Raw genomic sequence first — 23,563 nt, forward strand, 5'->3', positions numbered from 1 at the left:
CGATTAATGTCAATTAGAGGACAGTTTTATGATACACTTATGTCAATGATACTGCAGCGTCCGGACTATCCCACATTATTTTGTTCTGAAACGCGTTTAAAATGAAGACCCACGCACCAAAGGGCAGAAGCAGTAGTAACAAACTACCCGTGTCCCCATTTCCACTGCATTCAAGAGTCCACAACCAGGTTCTTGATGTTCTCCATTTATTACTGCAGTACACAACTGCTCTGAAAGTGCAGCACTGACTCACTCCTGTCACAGCTTCTGTGCCTCCACTGGCTAATACCTGGAAATTCATTCTTGGAGTATCGTGGACCACAAGCTTCTCTCTGGGTGGGAAATTATTGTCACTGCCAACATCACAGGGAAACACACACAGGGATAAGAGGGATAAGATGTGAATAGAGGGATAAGATGAGAAGAGCCCTGGAGAGGAGTGGGGACCAGTTTCTGAGGGGTCCTGGAAACAGCCTGCCTGTGCAAAGGGGACTGTGACGCCCCACCTCCCAGCAGCAACCTGATACGTCTGCTAGGTTGGCTCTGGCGCACCTTTTCGCCTTCGTCTTTACAACTGGTGATACCGTAACCGTGTCCTATCTCAGTGTAGCAGAGGCGCATGGAGTCAAAAAGAATTGAAAAGACCTCGCAAGCTAACGTGGAAAACAGGTGGTTTGGAAAAACTGACTCTTCAATCCCCGATTTAAAGCTGTTAGGCAGACCTGGAGAGCTCTAGGGGTAAGATGCTGCCTAGCAGAAATAACTCTTGTTCTAGCCAGTATGTGTTTGATGGGAAAAAAATAACTTTTGAATACTGCAAAGAAAAAGTTGGTGGGGGAGGCATGTGCAGCTCTAGGAAACACAAGTGATTAAAACATCTGAACAAATGAGATAAAAAAAAAAAAGTAAACACAAATATGGACAATACACCATAGCACTCGGCCTGACGAAACCCTCACTCACGAACACGTTATACACATATGCACCCACACTCACACACTAATAATAGTCAGGCAGATGCCCAAAGGAGGGCAAATCCAATCATCTGCTCTCTTTGGAATTTTTATGGCAAATCTGAGTTTAGGCAAAAGTGAAGACCTCTCTGGGTCTAAACTCAGAAGGCCGCCTTTGCTCCCCATTGTAGCCAATGTTGCTCCTATATTTGTCTGAGCCCTTCACAACTGTCCGGGCACTAGAATTTATTCTTCATATTCCTGGAGTTTAAGTCACTGCTAGATCCTATCTAACTTCACCTGTAATGGAAGCACCTCCCTTTTGGCTCTACACTCCCCTGTTCTTTCAGGAAAAAACATCCCAAGACAGTGGTAATTCCAGGGTGTTCAGGAGTTGCAAAGTAGGAAGACAGTAATATAAATACAATAAGGAAATGCCTGTTACTCTCATATGATTTCTCTGAGACCAGGTGGCTAAGGCCCCCTGGCCTGCAAGGACAGGTTTTAGGAGAGGCCTTAATTTAAGGTACTGCGATTTCTGCTCACAAGAGCCAAGTAAGCCAGTGATCCTTGGAGGCTGCCGTAGGACTGGTCCTCGGTACTTATTTCAACCCTAGGTGCTCTTTGACCTCTCTGATTTCAGTCCTTCTGGAGTCAGATCACCCAGCTTCTCTGATGTGTGCCTGGTCATTTTCAGAGCCTGGCGGCAGCAGCTGCAAGGTTTCTGTCCGGGCATCCTGGATCAGCACGCATCTGCTAACACGTACACCAGGTGATGAGGACTGAAAGTAGGTTTCTCCAACCACTGCAGACAGGTAGAGCCGTGCAAAAAAAGCCATCCATCATGGTCAGCTTTTCTTCAGATGTCCCAGTTTCCAGATCATAGAATTCACCATATTGTGTTAACACCTGGCAACAACCAGCTTTTGCTTCCCTTCCTCAGTCAGAGGCATGCAAGAACCCACAGAAACAGGATGGACACACAGGCCCTGCTCATATGTGGGAAAACGGTTTCAGAAACTGCCCTCAGCTCCTCATCCTGTACTTGGAAGCTCTATTATAATCTAGCTCCTCATTAAACTGGATTCTGCTCTGGTTTAATTTATGAAGTCATACCTTCTAAGTCGCCTCAGTGAAACCAGTGTAGCCCACTGGATTAAACTTCTAAGTGCAGCAGTGCCTAAAAGGAAAGAGTCCCACAGGAGGGAAGACTGGAGGGCATAAGGCAGGAGACAATACAAAATCAGTAACACATTTTCCGAAAGTGGTGGGCTTGGGGGAAGAGGGGCGTGAAATAAACAAAACGTCCCAAGAATTTAACGGCAGGTCTAGAAGACAGCATTTATAGCTATTCCGGGACTCTCCAACAAAAAGCTTTTCCTGGACGCACAGACATTCATAATATTGATCACGCTCAGCTGACAGCTCTGGCTTGTACACGTGGTCACGACGCCCTTTGTACAGCAGAGGAGAGCACGACAGGGTGCCCGGGAGGCATCTGGACAGCACACAGAAAAAGGAAAGGCTGAACTCCCCCAACAGAACCCCATTAAAAAAAAAGTTTGTCTATTACAAAGTCACGTTTTCCATTTTTTCCGCTTTATAAAGTCAGCGATGCTGGAGGGTGTCTAGCGGAATCCGTCCTCCAGGAATGAGTGCAAAAGGGGAGCACGAGGCTCAGGGACGTCCCCTCAGTGAGCAGATGGAAGGGCCAGCCGGAGACCTCCCATCCGTTTCAGACAAACACACACATACAGAAAAGGATTATTGCCAGCTTGTGTACTTTCACAATGTGATTTTTGTATTTCGAAAGCTTGAATTGTCCCTGAAAGAAAAAAAATGGGAGAAAAGAGAGCATTCAATACACAGGTCATCTCTAGGCAACACACACACACACACACACACACACACACACACACACGCACGCACACACACACAGGGAAACCTGGCCTCGGCAGCTCTCGGGCCCTCCTGACACCCCAGGACCTTCCTTCCTTGCTCATCTAATGCCAACACAGCAACCTGCCTCCCGAGTCCCTTCAGCCACTTGGACTCAACTGGTTGCAACTACAAGAGGTCAGAAACAACCCAAACACGTGTGAACAGGGGACTAAAAATTAATAGGGGACTAAATATTAAAGGGATACTGTGCAGCTTAAAAAAAATGAAAGGAAAAGAAACTCTCTACTAACACAGAAAGATCGCCAAGAGAAACTGAAAACGTTAAGGTGCAGAACAGTGTGTGGACTTGATATGCTGCCTCCTGTGTGAGTGAGGAAATAAGGCTCATATCTGCCTCAAGGAAGTCATACGTAATAAAACGCTGTTACCTGGGGCAGTGTGGTGGCAGGGGAAGGGACACTGGAAGCTGGGCAGATGGAGAAAGAGTGGGACGCAAACCTTTTTCTCTCTTACACACAAACACACACTCACGCACATGCATTTTTTAAAAAAAATTGAACGACAGATTGTATTACATATTCAAAAAAATCAACCAACCAACCAAAAATCCCTTGGTTCAAAACTTATAGCTGCTTATGAAAGGATATTCTAAGAGGTGAAACCTGAGTACACTTTACTTTAGAAACTTAGCACGTGCACACACGCGTGCATGTGCGTGTGTGTGTGTGTAACAGATCTTGTGATGTCTTCTTAGTTGCCTCCTACTGGATGCAGACAGGTTTGGCCGCCCACTAGTACCTCTCCTGTTGCAGCCTAGTAATCCAACAACACCTTGGCAGTTCGCGTCGCCACTTTAATCCCCAGATCTCAGGGCTGGAAGGGGCTTTAGAGGTCACTGCATCTACTGCTCTGGCCCAGCGCTTCAGACTTAAACTCGTCTGAAATTTTGAGACAGAAAAATTCTCATTAACCTGATTTTGGAATGATTTCTTCCATTTAATTTTAATGGAACATTCTAGAAGCTTTGGTTTTAACTGACCTGTCTTAAAATTGCTACAATTGATTGGGTATCTGGCAATTGGTCCAGAATGAATTAATACTGACGAAGGAATATGCTCAGCCCAGCCAAACAGCAGTTTTCTCCTGCTGCTGGCTAACAGATTCTCCTCCACGATGGTGGCAGGCTGACAGTAACTCACAGCCCTCACTACACAGACAATAACTGCAGACAAGCACACTGAGAGGGAAACTGGATGGAGCTGGCGTGGGTGAACTCTGGCTGGGAAGAAACTGATGTTATCTCAAAAGCCCACTGGTATTTTTTGTAACTGACATACATGACCATGCAGCTCAATGATCAATGCTATTGAGAATTTCAATGATTTCCATCTAAGGAGTTGAAGACTGAACACAAAGAGAACTTAGTGGGGTAATCATCTTTTTAAAGGGCCTTTCAAAAGGGCAGACCCCACTGAGGGGCCGCAAGAAGCTAACAAAGAATAAGAATGCATCTGATCATAAGACAGAGAAAAGCAGGCGTTAACTGAGGTGTGCTATTTGAGTCCCCTTAGGGACGCTGTGCTGTGACAGTCTGCACAACGGAGGACACCTCTAATAACAAAGAGTGGTCAGGAAGAAGGATTTGCTGCTTCCTTCTTCCCCTTTGATGCCATCTCTGTCCCTACAGATCAATTGGATCACAAAAGTCAACCAGAAGGGAGACTAGAAAGCCAGGGGTGCGGGAAGGTAGAGTCAGAGAATCTTCTGACTGTGGGAGAATTATCTGTCTTATCTGGAGTAAGAGAGATGGCAGGCAAATATCTGGACTCAGCCCTTTCTGCTGTTTAGTGATGTAAAGAAGAGAATCTTTAGGATTAATCATCACCATACGCAGGCCACCTACGTTCTGGAGAACTCCTGCACTGTGCTGGGGCTGGGCCAGAACAAACCCTCCCGGTGGCAGGTAAGCTGAAGGGCTCTATAGCACCTTCCCACTAAGATACGTAATATTGATTCTAATTCTGTTGCCACAGATCTCTTCATAGTCAGAAATCTCTAAGAAGTCAGAATCATTCTAAGGTTTATTTGTAAAATGGAAATGGGGAGTGACAGAGTAACAGCCAGGAGAATCCAGCTGAGTTTTTCCAAAAAGAGTCTGATATAAAGAAAAACAAAGAGCAATGAGGGTGGGCAACAGGCTCCTGACAATGACAGGCTGAAGCAGGCGGGTGGCAGCTGGCGGCTCAGGTCCAGCCTTTCTAAAAAAAAAAAAAGTGGGTTGAGAAGAGCTTGGTGCCAAATTTAGTCTGAGGAATGTGTTCACCTCAAGCCAGCTGGGAACTAATCCTCAGTTATGTCCCTCACCCCAGGCTGCAGGGCACAGAGAGATTAGGAGAAAGAGAGACGGTAGACAGGAAGTGGCAGAGGCCACAATCAATTTTTCTTTTTTCTTTTTTTCTTTTTAAAAGATGGGCTTCTCTTCTTTTAAAAGCAAACTAAAATTTAGACAATCTAGACTGAGCTCCGGAAAGCTAGACCCTCCAAGCACCTAGCAATGTGCAGACTATTGGGAAGGTTTTTGGGTTCGGGTTTGTTCAATGGCTTTCAATGATATAACAGATCGTTTAGAAGGAAATGATAACATCTTTACATCACGGTCTTCAGGGAATCATTCTCTGGCTATCCAGCTGTCCGGCCCAGGCCAGCTCTGGCTTCCTCCTCTCTCCCTCCCTGCAAAGCAAACAAAATTGCAAACCCCCTAGGTTTACTGGGGCAAACTTCAATCTCTCATCTCTACCGAGTGACCACACCAAGTTCATTCTCCATCAAGAGAGATCACTGCTTCTGTGCATGTCAGCCTAGACATGCAGGGACCCAGAATCTACCCCTCTCCCCAACCGCCCCAAACCAGCAGCTAACTGGGACTTCTACCGAAGCCATGGTTAAAAGGGCAATGTTTATTTGTAATGGTAATAGAGGTCAAATGACATACTCCTAAAATATTAGCAGCCACATGTAACGTCACAAAACATCAGATAAATTGAGGAAAAGTATTTGTGGTTCAAGAATTATTTAAATAGCAGTTTTTAATTTCTTCATAGATAGTGATCTACTTGGAAGGGAGGAGAGGGAGGGAGGACAAGAAGGCTAAAGTTTGGGGCCTCTAAAACGGCAGCTCAAACCACCACAAGCTGGGTATGCGCATCTCCTTGGAACACCCCTTTTACCACTTACAAGGTTAAATCAATAAAGGTGAAATATGAAGTCCTTCTCAAGTCTGTTAGGACAATGAAGTGAGTTGGGTTTTTTGTTTAGACTCTAATACTCCTCTCATTCTCCCAAGTCTGTGCTTCAAGGAGAACACCTAACCCATGAATGCTCCCTTCAATCTGCCCTATAAAAAAGATATTGGGCGGGGGGGGCAACAAAAAGAACAAAGAGACTACAAAACAGCAATTATGCAACTTACGCAACTATATGGCTTTTCAAAGCAATTCAAAGATCTTTTCCTGGGGAGTTTAGTGTTAGCTGAGAGGAGAGGGAATAATTTTACGTCTTCCATTCTGTCTATTCCAGTTTCATTTTAAAGGTTTTTTTTTTATGGAACCTAAGATGCTGTTGAATTTTAAAGGCACCACCATTAAGAGGTAAATGCTGCCAATTAAACTACGACAAAAACCTTTCTTATCACATTCACTGTAAGCACCCCAATTTTAGGGACATTAAAAGCAAAAGAAAAGGAACCTTAGAATTAACTATGGTAGTGCTGTTACAACATGTCCACTATAGCACCAGAGGCCTCTGGGAATGTAACTGGTTTATTTTGAGTATCTGCTGCTTTCCAGCCTACACATCAATGTATCAGTATTAGAGCTGATACATGGTTTTCATCCATCTCAGAATTCTATATTGACTATACAGAGAAACTCTTTAAATTGCAATTTTGAAAATCTAATGTTATCATCTAGAAGCTGAATTTATAATAAAGGAATTAAACTATTGAAAAAACAGATATGAGTGGCATGAGTGTATAGGAATTCTGGGACTGTTTATTACTCAGACCCCTGGCCACCCGCTTCTGTCCCTCACAGTGTCATGCCATCTCTTTAGCTCATTTGAGGAATGTAGGTCTCCTATTCCTTAAAAAGCCTCCCTTCCTTCCCGGGAGAGGGGAGTTCTGAAGCAGCTACTACAGCTGACATGATCTTTTCCATTTTAGAAATTCTCCATTTCTTAGGGATGGGTTTGGGGCGGGGACAGTTACTGTCCAGGAATGTGCTCTCGGGTCGGGCACGTGGAGATACCGTCCTTTTATCCATTCCTCTCATCCAGAGTAAATTTACCCAATTCAACTCCTTCTGCTAAAGATACACACATGGACTTGGAACTCCCTTAACTGAAATACAAATATTCTTAAAGTGAATGCTTCAGTTGACCCAGCCTTCGATATCCCAGGGTCTCTCTCTGCCAGCAAACACGTGGTGGTCTAGCCACAATACAACCTGGAACCGTGCCTCCTACACAGCCCTGACATCTACCCCCAGTTCACTTTAACCGCTGAAACTCAGAAGTTCCATCACTTGTTTCCTCGCAACTGACAAATACCACCAGCAAACGAGACATACCTCTCACCTAACCCATACTGTGGCCTGTGGAACTGTCCTATTAGTCACAGGACACTGTCAGACGGCTTAAAAATGGCCACGTCCAGGCAAAAGAAAATGGATCTCTGGGCCATTTCTAATCATGGAATGTTGGCATCCAAAGACACCAGAGACATGTCAGTCCGTGGAAACTCATTTTCCAAATCAGAAAACAGAAGTGTAGCGAGGCTCATCGACCTGCCCAGGGCTTCACCAGGAGGCATGTGACCCAGGCAGGATAAGTCAGTGGCTTTGGACTCAGCGGTTTCCTCTGAGACTGTGGCATCAGTCCATGAGGAGGAGCTGAAGCAGGCTCAATGCTGGCAGAGGCAAGCCTGGGGACAAGTGGGGAGAGGGCATTCCCTTGGGAAGAGGGTCCTACGGTTGAGAGGTATGTCACAAGGTTACAGAGAAGGTAGACAAGGCCCTACCCTGAGTGTGAGAGACAGAGGGGGAGCGTCCGATCAGCGGCCGCTGCTGTTCACCAGGCCATGAAACTCCTCCCAGGCCCTGGCAAACCAGAGACAAAAAACACAATAGTACATTCAGATCAAAGGCTTTTTAACAAAGAGAGAACAGACAAGATAAACCCACACCCCATTTCAGATACCCTCAAGGTCAAGTGGAGCCCACCGATACCTGGAAGCACAGCAGTGAGGTTCCCCTCCTAGAGTTTCCTCTCAGCTTAGCGGGGTGGCCGGCACCTTTCAGGGGCAGCTGGCTCGTCTCCTGGCTAAGTCTGGCCCTTACTACTCCCTAGAGGATTTGCACGTTCTTCTAGCCACTCCTTCAACAAGTCTACAGGGGAGACCAGTGAGGTCAGAGCTAAGCTCACCCACCATGGGAGACACCTCCAATTCACTGAGGCGAAGGGCAGCCGTGCTTTCTGCCTTGGGGACGTGAGGACAGGTGGCAGAAACTATCTTTCTTCATCAGGCCTCACCCTGACGGTAAAGGCAGGTACCCAACAGCATTACAGTGTCCAAAGACGCAATGAGGAAATTACACCACTTCATCTGCTTTCGTATTTCCAACCTTCTGACCCTTCTAAACTCAGACCCAAATTCTTATCAGGTTACGTGTTTCTGATAATACCCAAGTAACTATTATCTCAAAATTAAGTTGTATTATGTCACAGCAGCTCAAAATTTCCAAGGGCCAATGCTCAACACAACTTTAATGCTTATTAACTTAATTTAGAAATTGGAGTTAGAAAGGGATAAGAAATGTGACTGAGGGTAGAGTCTCTTGGAATGATGCTCCACAAAGACCAGGGCCTTGGTGACTGCTGGCCAAAAACCAGGAGAAAGCTAGATGCCCTGTGTATCTGGAAGCCCTAACGCACCTCAAGTTTTCTGAGAGGAGCTTATGTCCTTCCTGTTTGCCTTAACCATTTTTCAGCCACTTAGGGACAAAGTGTCAGGTAACTTCCCTGGGAATTATATATAAAATGGGTAATTTGGTGCCTTTAAATCTAAAACTCCTTACTGTCAATTATTCCATTCTTGGTTTAAAGGGGTGATATACCCATGGTGACAACATATAGGGTTTAATGTGCTAAATTATTAGCTCACTGCAGGTTTAATATTATGACCACTAAAATATATTTTATCAGTAGGTCTCCTACAGATAGCTTTTCTTTTTTTAAATAGGAAGGGATTAAATACAGAGACCTGGCACAACAAATTCATTCTTCCAGGCAATATTCACATCAGTTTCATTAGTATTTCCCTCTTGTAAACAGCAGCATTTATAAGTTAATGATGTATCTCTCAGAATAAGAGATTGATCTGAAGTTAATGGTTTCTTCAGAGAGAGTACTGCCAAAATACTGATACAGGTACGTTAACTGAAGGAAAATGGAAGAGCACCCAATAAGCATGCCAGTCTTTATCAATTCACAAACTCAGTTTCCACAGAAAGACATCTGCTTCACAGCTCCTTCTGGAGAGATGGTAACGTGATGAACTTTGAGAGTCCACGAGTGATGTCAGAAGGTCATTTCACTCTTCACAAATGGAGATAAGGAGAAAGCAAACTCTGACGCTTGGGCAATGACCCAGGAAACCCCTCTCTTGCTCTAAAGGTGAGACTTAAATTCTATTTAAGCAATTTAGGTGTCAACAAGAAATTACAAGGCTGTGTTGAAGCTTCACCTCATTTATCCTTTTGTTTCCAGAAAGCCCTACACTAGTCCAAACAGAAGTTCTGTGTCAAGAACCTTCAGAAATGTGGATGTCAGAGTCCCCTCTAATCCAGTTTAGTATTAAACTGCCCTCCCATTTTCTTCAGCAGTATTTTCTTCATATGTAAAAACTTCAACATGAAGAATGTGGGCAAAGAAGTTTCCTCATATGGATTCAGTGGAGATAAGATAGCTGGTCAGAGTCACTGGTACAATCGCTGGTTCTCACAGGCCAATGCTTGACTAAGAGGCAAATCAAACGCCTAAAACTAGGTGCGAATGTTCTAGCTATTTTCCATCAGGCATATTAGTAATATTAAAACTTGTTTCTTTTAAAGGTAAAGAAAGAACAAGTTAAATGTTAAAACTGTCATGTAAATTGAATTTCTTAAAAAAATATTCTTTTTTAAATTACCATGAGATTAATATAGCCTACAGGGCATTCTAAACAGATTCAAATGACAGGATAACCATGAGTCCTTTAAAGACCACCTTTTGCCAGCTCACTTACCAGAAAGCAAACTCTGAGAGCAGAGATCTCATTTCTGTGTAACTCTGTACTTGCCCTTACTCTGGCCCAAATCTCAGTTCACAGCCTTGCACTCAGCTGGCCCTCATACTCATGGACGAACTTGGCCTCCTGCTAGTCTGGGCTTTACCTTGAACATCAGCATGGGGGAACATTTCACAAATGCAAAGTCCAGCAATTATGCTGGTATGACCCAGTGCCACCTGGCTATGATTTAGCCATGGCAAGAGAAGGGATGGTTGGTTCTTGCCTACGAAGTTCAATGTTTAAATACAATGAAATCTAGATGTGGTGAAGTCCCCGTGATTCGACCCATTTCTCCTCTAGAATAAATGAATAAAGAGAAGTCACCTACCCTCAGCTCTCTCTGCAGAGGGGCCTGGTCAGTCTTCCCAACACTGTGGCCCACTGAGTGCAGCTGGCCCTGTCTTCCCTCTCCCATTCCAGGCCAGAGGCACAAAGGGACTCAAGAGACTACTCCAAAGAGGAATTTCCTCACAAGAGGCACTGCTGCTCTATATGGCTCTGCGCCCCAAGTCTTATCCTGTGGTCCCGTGATTCTGGGTTGCAAGTCTGGCTGTGTTATGAGATTGTCCTCAAAGTGGCAGATACAGTGAATCACTTGATGCCTGCAAGGACCCAAATCTCTGAAATCTCAGCTATGATTGGCCTCATTAGAAAGAGCCACACCCCTGAGCTAACACTCAACTGAACCAGTTTCACAGTGGGACCCACGCACCCTTAAGGGGCTAACTGTTGGCAATAAGCAAGGGTACGAGGCAGCAGGCAGCATCCCCTCTGCAGCAAAGCAGCTCGTCACGCCCTGTGCGCAGCATCAGCCTCTCGGGAGTGCAGCAGGAAAAGGCCACAAGCAGTGTGATCAGGGGAAGCCTGGGAAAACCAGATAGTTGAAAAAGGACACCGGAGACTGGACTGAAACAGAGCAAGGTGGAGGTGCGCTTGACTGAGAAATCTAAGCCACCCCTAAAAAATTCCCCTCACCATTTCCAGGAGCCCTAATCTCCAGAGCAGCTGGGAGAGAACTGCGGCTCTTTCCTCCTCATTTCCCCGGAATTCTCAAGTCCAAGCAGCTCCAGTTCCTTGGCTCAAACAGAGCCACACCTGTGGGAGAGCCACAAGGAGCAGAACAAAGCAGAACAGTTCCGGTTTCTGCTCAGATGTGGCAAGGATCACAGGGGTCTCACGGTCAGTTTGGTGCTTTCTCATCAACTCTTACTTTGGAAGGTGACATCAAGCTCATCCCCTGGACCAGTTACATTAGCTGAAATTAAGGTCAATACATGTAACATTATAGTGGAAGGCAAGAAGGAAAGGGCCATAGAAGGTAATTCTTTGACAAACGCTGAAAACAGAGAGAACAGGCATTTCCATACATCAACAAGTCTCCATCTTCTAGGTCCTTCACCCAGTTTGGGGTACATAACAGAAAAAAGCAACGACACGAACACCTCCAGGATGCTGAGCCCAAGGCGCTCTAGTCCCAGTGTGTGTTCTGTGGGATCCCAGGCCACGTGGAGCCCGATGGTCAGTGAGGATGGTATCGCTCAGGGCGCTGCTGCCATAATGGAAGCGCACAGCCACTCTGGCAAACTCCACGTTACGCCCACAGCCACCTTCACAGGCGCGATCAGGCAACCTGGCCTGGTGCGGGCCAAGTGTTTCACTTCTGGTTTTGGTGGTAGCTCCTCAGAAAGCCTAAAGTAACGTAAGGCTTGCTGAAATTCTACATGCAGGTTAGGGGCCTGAAGGCCGAGCTGTAGCACATACATGGCAAGCCACAAAGCACATGAGGGGCTGGTATGTGCTATGTGTGGTCAGATGCCCTAAGGAGCACACTCAAGCAGGACAAAGACATCTCCCCACCCCAGGTCCTGATGCACAACAACCCTGGGGACTGGGAGGAAGGGAAGGGCTAGAACCTTGAGACCGTGCAAGCAGGGCGAGCTCAAAGAGGAAGATGATCTGGCTCTAAGGTGACAGCAGAAGGGAGAAGGCTGGCAAAGAGCTTGTGGCTTGGGCGGCTTTAGCACAGTGAGTAAACCTCATTAACACAAAGCAAGGGAGCTCTATACGTACAGCCGCACACAGACGGAAGCAGGGCTTTACCTCCAAGCAAGAGATTTCTTTGAAGTAAGACATACAAAGTCAGCAAAGCAAAGGCCAAGGATCCCCCTTTCCAACCGTACGGACTTTCAAGCTGAATTCTAAGTCAGAAATCACTCTGTTCTGGTCATCGGCATGACTAGATGGAAACTAAAATTCAAATACCAAAAAAATGGGGTCTCATTTTGAGAGCTAGATATCACCTCATTATGTCGGACCTCAGCAGAACTGGAACAAAATACCATGTGACGTTATACAATGGGCTTATGGAAATGAGGCTGCGTTCCCCGGATGGCCCTCCGCGGAGAAGTCTGTGCCATTCCTTAATATGGTGACAGTCAGTCTGAAAGGCCACTTCTTTGATGCACCATAAAGAGCAAGAGCATGAGACAAGCTAGTTTAGCACCATTTATTAAGTGATCTCAGCTGTTGTTGTAGCTGCTGCGTGTCAGCCTGTTCTTAAAACATAAAATGCTCTTCCGGTTCCTCTTGTCCGGGACAGAAGGGTCTTCCAGGTAGCGCGCCAACAGAGCAAGAGACTCCGACGATGCCAGCTTCAGTGACGGTGCCATCCAGAGAGGGAGAGGGTCACGGCACATTCAACCGCGGCTTCCAGAGGTTTTGAAAAAGGAGCCTTTGGGGGCCCAGCCTGCCTGGCATTCTAGTGAAAGTGCAAAATGTTGGCACATTGGGAGAGAAAGAGAGGGAGACGCGAGGAAAAGTAGCATGTAGGTATCAAGGAGGGCTTTCTGGTCCCTGCAGCTGCAGGGCTGGAGTACTAGGCAGGCCTCTGGATAAGGCAGCAAGCAGCAGGCTAAGGCAATAAGCCCCAAGGCTCTCCTAGACTCTAAGGACTTGTACGTGTTTCTACAAAAGTCAGGAAGAACTGCTTCAGGGTATTAGAGCGGGAGAACAGTGGAGAGGGGAGAGCTGAAAAATACCTCTTTCCCTTTCCTATCCAGGTGAAAAGGTTGCTTCTGGGGGGGATGGGGGTGGGGAGCATTTGGGAACCTTGAATGTAAGAGTCCTAGAAAAGGTAGGTGTGGGTCTCTCCAGCCTAGACTGAGTCTGGCTGGAGGGCAGAAACTACCTGTATTCCAGAACAAAGAATAGGAAAAATCTGCCTAGAGAAAAACAATGCTGACCCGGGGACTGGAGGCAAGCAATCAGGGTCATGGCTAGCTAATAACTGTTGGTGGCGACAATGAGCCACACCCAGCCATGCGATACAGACCACCTCCTATGGCAGCATTCCCAATTAAAAACTGGCGCTTAGCTAGTTTAAGCCAGTTCCACCCACAATACGATCTGTAAATTCAGGGGAAAAAGATTCCCAAATGGTCTGCCTGCTGAACACCATGGCTGGGCTCATTACTAGTAATGTTTTTAATAAGCAGGATGATGATATTATTACTAATGATGATGATGAGAGTAATAATACTTGGCCCTGTTAAGAGCATTCTCCATCTGAGGACCTTCAATTACAAAGATTAAATCAGCCTCGAACAACCCTGTTGGGTAAAGCGTTATTATCCATTTTACCGATGGGGAAACTGAAGCAGAGTGGCAGAGAGACTTTTCAAAGGCACACGCTGATATTAGAGTCAAAGGAGAGAACTAAACCTCCAAGTCCTGACTCCTAGTTGGCTCGCTCTCCCTCCAGTTGCGAGGAAAATCTAACAGCCACTCCCCACAACGTTTTCATAATAACCTGGATTTATTTATGACATTCAATCACTGAAGGAGCAACCCTAGCCAGTGATTCTCATTTGTGGACGTCCAGCTCCACTTCCTTGAGTCTTAGGTAGACTGCAAAGCTAATTTCCTCTTTGGCATCCATGCTCCCCTTAGATTCTACTCCCACAAACACGCTACTCTGCTTCCTCTACGAGTTCAGCTCTACACACAAGGAAATGGAGTCATCACTCCTGATACGAAGTCGATTTCCCAGGACAAAGAAAACAGACTGAAGCTAACAGGTTAAAAAGACATGCAAAAGTGGAGTGAGGGGCAGACAGGGAGGAGGGCCTTACTGTTCAGTGAAATTATCTTAAAAATCAGCAAGAAAAAGAAGAGCACTTTGTCTTTCATTCTACGACAGTGATTAGTGCATGAAAGACAAGACAGCCTGTGTGAATAAAGCAAGCCCAGGCAGTGCAACTGGGATTCTGCAGAAGGGCTCTCTCTCATAAAAAGCACCCCACAGTGTAGGTGGACAGGGAACCTTGCCAGCAAAGAACTGCTACAGGTGGCCAGAAGCACTAGGGGAAGACTGGTCTGTCCCTTCTCCTGAAGTCAGTCTCTGTACGACCACATTCCTCTGGGCCCAACTAAGGACCTACTTTTGCTAAACTTAGGGACACGCCCCCCGCAAGCCCCCACAACACATACTTGATGCTGTCGGTGTGGGTTTTGTACTCCATAATGGTGTTGGGAGGTAGGTTAAGCACTCGCCGAAGCGTATCCCGGATGCGGGCTGTGGTGGCTTGGTCGCTGGCAGTCTTATTCCATATTGAAATAATGTCCTCCTACAGGAGGAACGACAGAAGGAATCATCAAAGCAAATCGGAGGCAGTGAGAAGAGTAAAGGCAACATGAGGAGCAGACCTGCCCGTGGGGTGGCTTACCTGAAACCGGACAGAGACCACAGCCCCACAGATCTCCTCCCCAACCATGAACTGTTCCCCCAACATGGCCAGGATGAGATTCTCCCAGCAACGGGATGCCAAGCCCTTCCGCAGCCGAATAATCCACTTGCCACCATTTTTATTTGCATCATCCTGTGAAAAGAGAGAAAGCATTTAAAGTTAAAATATGGTTTCACAGCTCTTTTGCTTTAGGGCCAACGATCCCTTGATCACTAAGAAGTCTTGTTGCTTCCCAATTACTCAACTCTATAGGAAAAAATGGCCAAACGGACCCTTTAAAAATAATCCTCTCTTGGGAATTCCCTGGCGGTCCAGTGGTTAGGGCTTGGCACTTTCACTGCCGGGGCCCCAGGTTTGATCCCTGGTGGGGGAACTAAGATCCCGCAAGCCGCGGCGTAGCCAAAATGATAATATACGCCAAAATGATAATAATAATCATCATCATCCTTTTTCGGAACTACATCAAAATGAAATGTCAGATTTCAAACAGATTTCCTTACTTCATTTGCTAGAAGTTTATCAAGAGTTACCATGTCCCAAATACAGACATGAAGCCACAGTCTCTACCTAGATCCAGTCTAGTGAAGAAGATAGACAAGAAAATTAATTCCAGCAGTACAGTTTGACAAGTACTGCTGTAACAGAGATATGCATAGGAAGTTCAGAAAGAACATGACAGAAACACCCAAGAAGAGGAAACCATTTAAGCCGGGTCTTGAGGGACACCGGAGTTAGCCAGGTAAAGCAGGTGAAGGGCTCTGCCGGCATTGGGAAGAACACGGCAGTGTGCAAACTCTGATTGTGAGACAGAGACGCAAAGAGGAAGGTCTAGCTACAGTGAAGGGAGGACTTAGAGATGATGGGTGACAAATCCTGAAAGGTAATTAGGTGCAAGATCGTGTGTGCGATGGAGAGCTGCATAAGATTTTTAACTGGGGTATGTGTGGGTGATCCCGTTTGTCTTCTAGAAAAACACTCTGGCATCAGAATAGAGAAGATGGGTTACAGCAAAGAGATCATAGAGCTCAGCTCTGGGTCTCCAGTTGCTGCCCATAATCTTATTTTTACTCACTTCAATCATATGTACCCTATGGTAATATATTACACACACACAAAACCAGTTCTATGGGAAGAGTAATTTTTAAAAATCCTTTAATGTTGTTATAATACCATTTTAGTGATAAAACAATCTTTGAAAACCATCCACACAGACAAACAATGGAATCAGTGCCTTTTCCTAGAGGTCCCATTTCCAACGGACCAAATAGTGACACAGCTTTCAGAGAAGACTTTAAAATACTTCTTTAGAATTAAAATAAATTTTTAAAAATTTTTTGGCAGCACCGTAAGGCATGCAGGATCTTTGTTGCCCGACCAGGGATCGAACCTGCACCCCCTGCAGTGGAAGCGCACAGTCTTAACCACTGGACTGCCAGGGAAGTCCCGAGAAAACTATAAACTACTTTTAATTTTGACATGGCTTTAAAAAAAAATTTAAAAATTAAAAAAAAAACAAACCAAACAAAAAACCCCTAAAATAAAAAACTTGCTCAGAAAAGCAGTCTGAGGCTTTCAGTCCTCACCTCCCACATGGGTTTAATTCCTTCTTTGAAGAGATGGAAGTCACTGTGGCCTGTCAGGTCCCCGGGACGTACCATGTGGCTGTAAAACCTCCAGAACTGCTCCACCTGCAGTGAGAAGACAGCAGAGTGAAAAGATGTTTCTTGTGCTTCTTTGAATGAATGTGAGATTTATTTAAGAGAAGAGCATAAACATGGAAGACACTCTGCTAGAGGCTCTAATTTCTGGAGGTTAGGTTTTCATTTGGGGGACTGTGTGGGAAGAAAGGCATGTTAGAGGAAAGCATACTGTATATTTTGATAAAAGAATAATGTAATATTGTTGATACAAGAATAAACTCTTTAGGTGAGAAATGCCAGCCTCAGCTAGGAGCCTTAGTTGGTCAATGTCAATACATACTCTCCTGCAGAAATCACAGGATAATCATCACATGGTGTAAGAGGACCTTGTTTTTACACAATAAAAACCACTTAAGTCTTGAGACAGATTAAATGCCACATAACCTCAGCCTGAATGTATTTCTTTAGAACCAAATCACTTAAAAAAAAAAACAGTATTATTAACTGTGTGAGTTAACTAGTCATTGTGCTGTACATTACATGCTCATGACTTATATTTATAACTGCACTTTTTTTTTTTTTTTTTTTTTTGCGGTACGAGGGCCTCTCACTGCTGTGGCCTCTCCCGTTGTGGAGCACAGGCTCCAGACGCGCAGGCTCAGCGGCCATGGCTCACGGGCCCAGCCGCTCCGCGGCATGTGGGATCTTCCCGGACCGGGGCATGAACCCGCGTCCCGTGCATCGACAGGCGGACTCTCAACCACTGTGCCACCAGGGAAGCCCTGTAACTGCACTTCTTCTTTTTTTTTTTTTTTTGCGTTATGTGGGCCTCTCACTGTTGTGGCCTCTCCCGCTGCGGAGCACGCGCTCTAGGCACGCAGGCTCAGCGGCCAAGGCCCACGGGCCCAGCGCATGTGGGATCTTCCCGGACCGGGGCACGAACCCGTGTCCCCTGCATCGGCAGGCGGACTCTCAACCACTGCGCCACCAGGGAAGCCCAAACTGCACTTCTTGATCGAAGATGTTTACCATCAAATATAGCATTAGCTACAATGAAATACATTTTATTTGTTTAGTTACTGAGCATTAAGTGACAGAATCAACCACATGCACTACTCCATACCATGGTGCCCTTGCTAAGGCCAGGACGGTCCAAAAACCAAGCAGGACTTAGCCTCTCACTTAGGGTTTAAGTCTCTTTTCTTAGCTAGAGATTTTCTCTTTGCTCCTCCTTCACAGTCCTGTTAGAAAATCAGACATATTTCTCTATAAAATGTATGCTTATTTATATTCAGCATGCCATTTCTGTTTCTCTCACTAGTGATTTGATAGGAGAGATTACTTCCCTATTCCTCTGCAATTCATGGAGAATAGCTACAAAGTACTGGCCAGTGAAGTGCACACTTTAGGAGGAAAGAGAAAATGTGGAACAGTCTGAAGAAACAGTTGGTATTTGCCAAGACACTGCTGGCTCTAAATTAAACATGAAGCAAGACTCCATAATGCGCAGCTGAAAATGGGTACCAAGCAGACAGAGACTCAGGTCATACTCCCAGATATGGATAGCAACTGAGGAGAAACAGACCTCAGGCTGTGTGAAATGGATGTGCCTTCCATTCCTCTAGAGAGCAGGAACACGGGAAATGTCTCAGGTTACAAAGAAATTAGGAATGAATGCCATCTGTAGGACTTCAATGCAGTGTTTCATCTCAGCCACTGCCATGCTTAATTACACGCAGTGATTTGGGACAGTGAGTGGTCATATGCATACAATGAGCAATAATCTTTTCCCACCCTAACGCAGTGCAAAGAAATGAAGTACGCCTACTAGAAACCACGGCTCATTGTGAATCAGGACTTGAGGGGGTGGTGGGGACAAAGTACACCAACCATTCTCAATCCTCCAATTGAGCACTGCTTTATTAACCGTTTGGTCTCCACCAATCTTAAAGCCATCCTATATAATCTCATAGCCAGAATCCTATATCCAAACCATAAGAGAGATGAAATAGTAAGCAGATCGAGAAATAGCATTAAATTTTTATCTTTTTTCCTTCTCTTAAGGCAATTTTCATTTTTGGAACTCCCAACTGAAACCAAAAAATAAACATTTAGACTCAGAATACGAAGTGCAGAAAAGACCTCAGAAATCATCTCAACTACCTTCTTCATTTTATAATTGAGGAAACGGTTTCAGAACTCGCCCTAGCCCACAAAGTCAAGCAGTAGAACAGATGGCACTTGTGATCCCCATGTCCAATGCTCTTTCCATTTCAAGACACGGCTTTCTTAGTTACCTGAACTTCAAGAACTTTTTAAATGTTGTCAAACACTAGGATTGAGGACAAATGGGAAATACTGCTTTGGCATCACTGGTTTTACAATGTAATTATTTCTTTGTGAGGAATTTAATATTGTGAGGCATTTCCCAATGCCTTGAATTACATGACACTGGTGAGTATAAAGAAGCATTAACCCAAGATGATGCTGATGACAAACTGTTCAACTCAGCATACACGCCCAAAGAAAAGAAAACAAAAACCTTCCTTGAGCAAGTTGGGTAAATTCATATATACCTTTCTTAAGAGGGAAAGAAAAATGCTAGAATAGTTATAATTATGCTAAAATAACTGAACAAATTCCTGAACGAAAACTTCCTCCCCAGTTCAGTTTCTTCTCTGATCCTCTGAGCGCTTAACCAGTTGTTTACAACATAATGGCTGCCATTTAACCTGTAATGTCTAGCAAGCCATCAAAATTTCTGTGGATTCAGGAATGTTAAGGACTACGTGGATATTTTTAAGTTTAATTCTACTGTTTTCTCTGCCAAGAATTCCTTCCTCTTCTTATCACATGTTCAAATTCTTTAAATTCAATCTCAAACCCATCTCCTCCCAAAGAGGCTTTCTCCAAGCTGAAATTAATTCCTTCCCTCTGCACTCCAAGTGCACTCTAGCCATGCCTTTCTTACAGCACTTCCCACTGCCTCCCTGTACTGGAAATTCCTGGGCATGTCTTATTTCCCTAAGGGCAAGGTTTTTTATTCATTTTAGAACCCTATTAGTGCCTTGAATTCATTCAACATTTCTTGAACCAAATATGTACCAGTGCGCAAGCTATTTTTAATAATTCAAAAGCCTAAATTTACTGGTGGTAAGAGAGCACAGGCCAACTAAAACAAGATCTTTGCTTTTGGCTGAAATTATATCAACTCAGCATAGTAATCAGATGATCTGATTATCAGTTATATATGCATATCTGATTAATAATAAACAGATAAATATAGCTGCTTCTAGTAAACAAACATTTTAAAAAACTGGAGCCTCTTGGCATGCATTTTGGTATATGGAAGAGTAAAAGAGTATAGGCTTTGGAAGGTGGTTTTTACAGCCTACCCAACTTGAGTTTCAATACTGGTTCCTTCACTTAAGTAAATTATCACAGACTTGAGACTTCAGATCAGATACTTAACCAAGCCTCATTTTTCTTATTTGTAAAATATGGATAACATCACTGACCTCATAGGGCTATCATAACGATCGAAGGAAATCACACGAAGTGCCTATTATTGTGTCCTTCCTCTTTACTAATTTATTGTAAAATTTATTTTCTATTATAGTTTTCTTTTCCAGTGTCTGCATTTTAAACAGGACAAATACCTCAATAATTTCAAGAAAATAACAAATCCTGCATTTGATTCGGCCCAGAGATTGACTGTACTGCACCTACAAAATATATAATAATCTTCACTGAATAAGACTGGTTTTAGTTGCAGACAGCTTCTCAGGGTACACAACTCTAGCTACCTGTGATGGAGATAAGACAGAGTGTGGGCTCTCTGTACTGACAGTACCCACAAAAAATAGACTTCCTTTTCTTTCTGAACACAGAAAAAAGATGCTACTTTATGCATAATCACTAACATATCCGGAACCCTAATGGGAGATTATTAAACACAAAAACTCTAATTTTATTCTCAACTTTATTGTCAAGCTTCATGAGAACAGACACCACGTACTGTAAAATTTTGTATCCCTCATGACACTTTGTGCACAGTAAGGACTCAATAAATATCTACTTAAACAAGCCTGTATTTCTGTATTGTCCCCTTCTGACCAGTTCCACAATTCACATACTTACTGATACTGACGTATGTCACCTATGGACGTGCAATGAGAAATCTAAGAACGAGCCAATTTGACTTCAGAGACTCAGGTCAGTCAACTAAGGAAACCAGAATCCTAAGTATGTTACCAGGAGGGTATATATACACAACGATGTAAACACAGGCATGAATGTACTACCAAGGCTCGCTACATTAAACCACCCAGTACTCACAGAGGCAAAGGTGCCAATCTGTTTGATATTCTGTTCGTAGCTCTGTGAGCTGGTGGGACGGCCAGGGGTTCTCCTGGAGTACCAGAAAGTGTAGTTATACTGCAGGGGGTGCTCTGCTGGCCCAGGGACAACAGCCTGTGAATTAAAGAAGGTGTGTTAATCTGGGCATTTTTCACATGCTCTGAGACTGAGAAAACATTTTACAGTGTCACCCCTTACCACCTCCACACTTAAAAAGGATACATCCTCAATTACCTACAGTGGGCTCAAGATTCTGCTGACACAGTAAGTTAGTGGTTAACTGATTCTAAGTTCCTGTTAACATTTTCTCTGGTCTTAATGCTTTCGTAACTTTCTAATTCCTATCATAGATATTTATGTTTGTATCTTATCTCAACATATTCCCAGGCCAAGTCGGCCTCCTCTATGACACCCTATCACTTACTGGCTAATGACGCTGGGCAAGTTGCTTAACCAGTCTGTGCCTCAGCTGCTTATCTGCAAAGTGGGGAAAATAATAACCACCTCCTCATGGGGCTGCTGAGAGGATCAAATTAATTAACAGAGGTAAAGTGCTTAGCACCATGCCTGGCACAGAGTAAGTACTCAATAAATGACAGCTACTAGTATTACTGGTACTGTTAAGTGTAAACTCCTTCATCCACAGTCTCATTCACCTTTGTGTCCTCTTAGCACCTAAAATGCCTGCATCTGGAAGGTACTCAATATTGTGGGATAAATCAGCTCACACTATTACTAACTAAACAGTCAAAAATTCTAAGTGATGTGCAGGATTTGAAATACTGAGCAGCAGCTTCTGAAGCAATTAACATCCTTGTTAAACTCCAGGGTTTATCTCCCCTACCTCAGGCTAGGAGAATGTTGGAAAGCAAGGCAGCATCTCAAGATCGTGTGGCAAGGGAAAAGTTCTAAGTCCCAAAATGAACTCCAGTGATTCAACAACCTTTTTTGAGAACAAAATCAGATATTACAAAACAGGATGCCATCAAGTTAATCTGCATCTTCCAGATTTCCCAAGATAACCAAGTCTCAAGTCCAAAGGCAACCACATCTATGCAGCACAAAACTCACCTTCCTCTTGCTGCTGCTCTGACTCCTGTCTCGTTCCGTTTTTTCCTTCTCACCATCTTTCTGTGTGCTGTTTTCTTCATTCTGATCGTGGTCCCCACTGTCATCATCTTTCAATCTAAATGGAAAGGCAAAACAACGTTACTCCATGACTGAGCTGATTCCTGCTTATCTAACAAAGCCACCAGGTCAAATGAACTACCAGGAAACCAACCCCAAGTCACTTAAAGATACAGGCAATGAGGTGCACATGAGATGAGAGACGGCAAAGAATGCAGAGTGGCAATTAGGAGGATTAAACAAAAATGAAACTGCCCATCAGCTAACTTGTGAATTCCAGAAAGCTCCACATTCTAGTTTTCTAAAAGGCTGTGCAAAGAAGCGAGAGGTAAACGGTGAAAGGGATTGTTTTCTTTGCCAAAAATAGTCAATAATGAGAAGAATTTCTGGATTAAATAACTGCTTTGGCATTTCAAATGAAGCTAAAAAACTTACTTTTCTTTCTTGCCACTCCTTCTAACCATCTTTCCTACCCCTCCCCATTGCTACTGCTTTAGTTTAGGCCGCCTTCCCCTGTCATCTCAATTACATCGCCACCAGCATGTTCCTTCTAAATGCAAATCTAATCATTTAACTTCCATGCCTAAAACTCTCAACTGTCCCTTGCCCTTTGATGTCCACCATGCAGGATAAAGTACAATGAAACATAAGATCCTCTAGAATCTGACTCCTGTCAACTGGCATCCTCCTTCCCTCCTCCCACCTCCCCAAGCAACCTATATTCCCACATCTGTGTTATTTGCAAACACTACCCCCTCAGCCTAAGGTACCATTCCTCCCACATCCGTTTTTCCTACTAGAGGGGGCCCTTAGAAGTGTCTTATTAATCTTTGTATCTTCAGCATCTAGGACAAGAAGATGCTGCCCTAACATGTAGCACCAGAAGATGCTGAATTGATGTTAAATGAAAAGAAAAAGAAAAGAAAGGAACGTCTTCTTGCCTTTTAAGTCAAATGTACTTTAGGTGCCACCCTTTCAGAAGCAGTGAAACCACCCTAAGTGTTGTGTAGTGGTTTGCTGTGATTTCAAATCCACTTATTTATGACTTAAATGAAGATATTTTAATCCACCTGCTTATGACAAAGACAAAAAAAAAGTTGTTTTTAGAAGTAAAGTTGTTTTAATAAAAGAATGAAGTGTGTTAGGATGTCATCTCATCTGCTGTCATTGTTAAGCACTAGCAGCTCACTTGCCGAGTGGCACCGCTGGGGCCTTATCAATAGGAACAAATAAAGAAGGAACTACGGCGAGGGGACACTTAGACTATAAATACTGAGAGTTGTGTGAGGAATATCCAAGCGTCTCTGTCCGGGCAAAGCTATCCTTTCCTGATCCTGCTCTCTGAAGATCTCAAGCCACTCACTCCTGGTTGGCAGTGATGTTAAACCCTGCAGCAGTCTCAGGAAAAGAAGGGACATTAGTTCCTCCTGTGGTCGAGGTGACTCCTTTAGC

General features: G+C 44.3%; 1 protein-coding gene across 3 annotated transcripts in view; it reads right to left on the reverse strand.

Annotated features, from left to right (window-relative positions):
- Positions 1–205: 205 nt before the first annotated feature.
- Positions 206–23,563, reverse strand: part of EIF4E2 (eukaryotic translation initiation factor 4E family member 2) — a 29,083-nt gene continuing 5,725 nt past the window's right edge. The window contains exons 2-8 of one of the 3 annotated variants that reach the window (XM_060015924.1): positions 22,055–22,169; positions 20,963–21,097; positions 16,568–16,672; positions 14,964–15,116; positions 14,728–14,864; positions 7,930–8,008; positions 206–2,778 (exon numbers count right to left, since the gene is read on the reverse strand). In XM_060015924.1, the coding sequence (XP_059871907.1) occupies positions 7,963–8,008; positions 14,728–14,864; positions 14,964–15,116; positions 16,568–16,672; positions 20,963–21,097; positions 22,055–22,169 (691 nt within the window). In that variant the 3' untranslated portion in view covers positions 206–2,778; positions 7,930–7,962. Of the gene's footprint in view, positions 2,779–7,929; positions 8,009–12,731; positions 12,998–14,727; positions 14,865–14,963; positions 15,117–16,567; positions 16,673–20,962; positions 21,098–22,054; positions 22,170–23,563 lie in introns of those variants that run through there. The other 2 variants (XM_060015925.1, XM_060015923.1) reach the window with 2 other exon arrangements.

The sequence above is a fragment of the Delphinus delphis genome, chromosome 7, assembly GCF_949987515.2.
Source record: "Delphinus delphis chromosome 7, mDelDel1.2, whole genome shotgun sequence".
In the NCBI taxonomy this organism is placed as follows: Eukaryota; Metazoa; Chordata; class Mammalia; order Artiodactyla; family Delphinidae; genus Delphinus; species Delphinus delphis.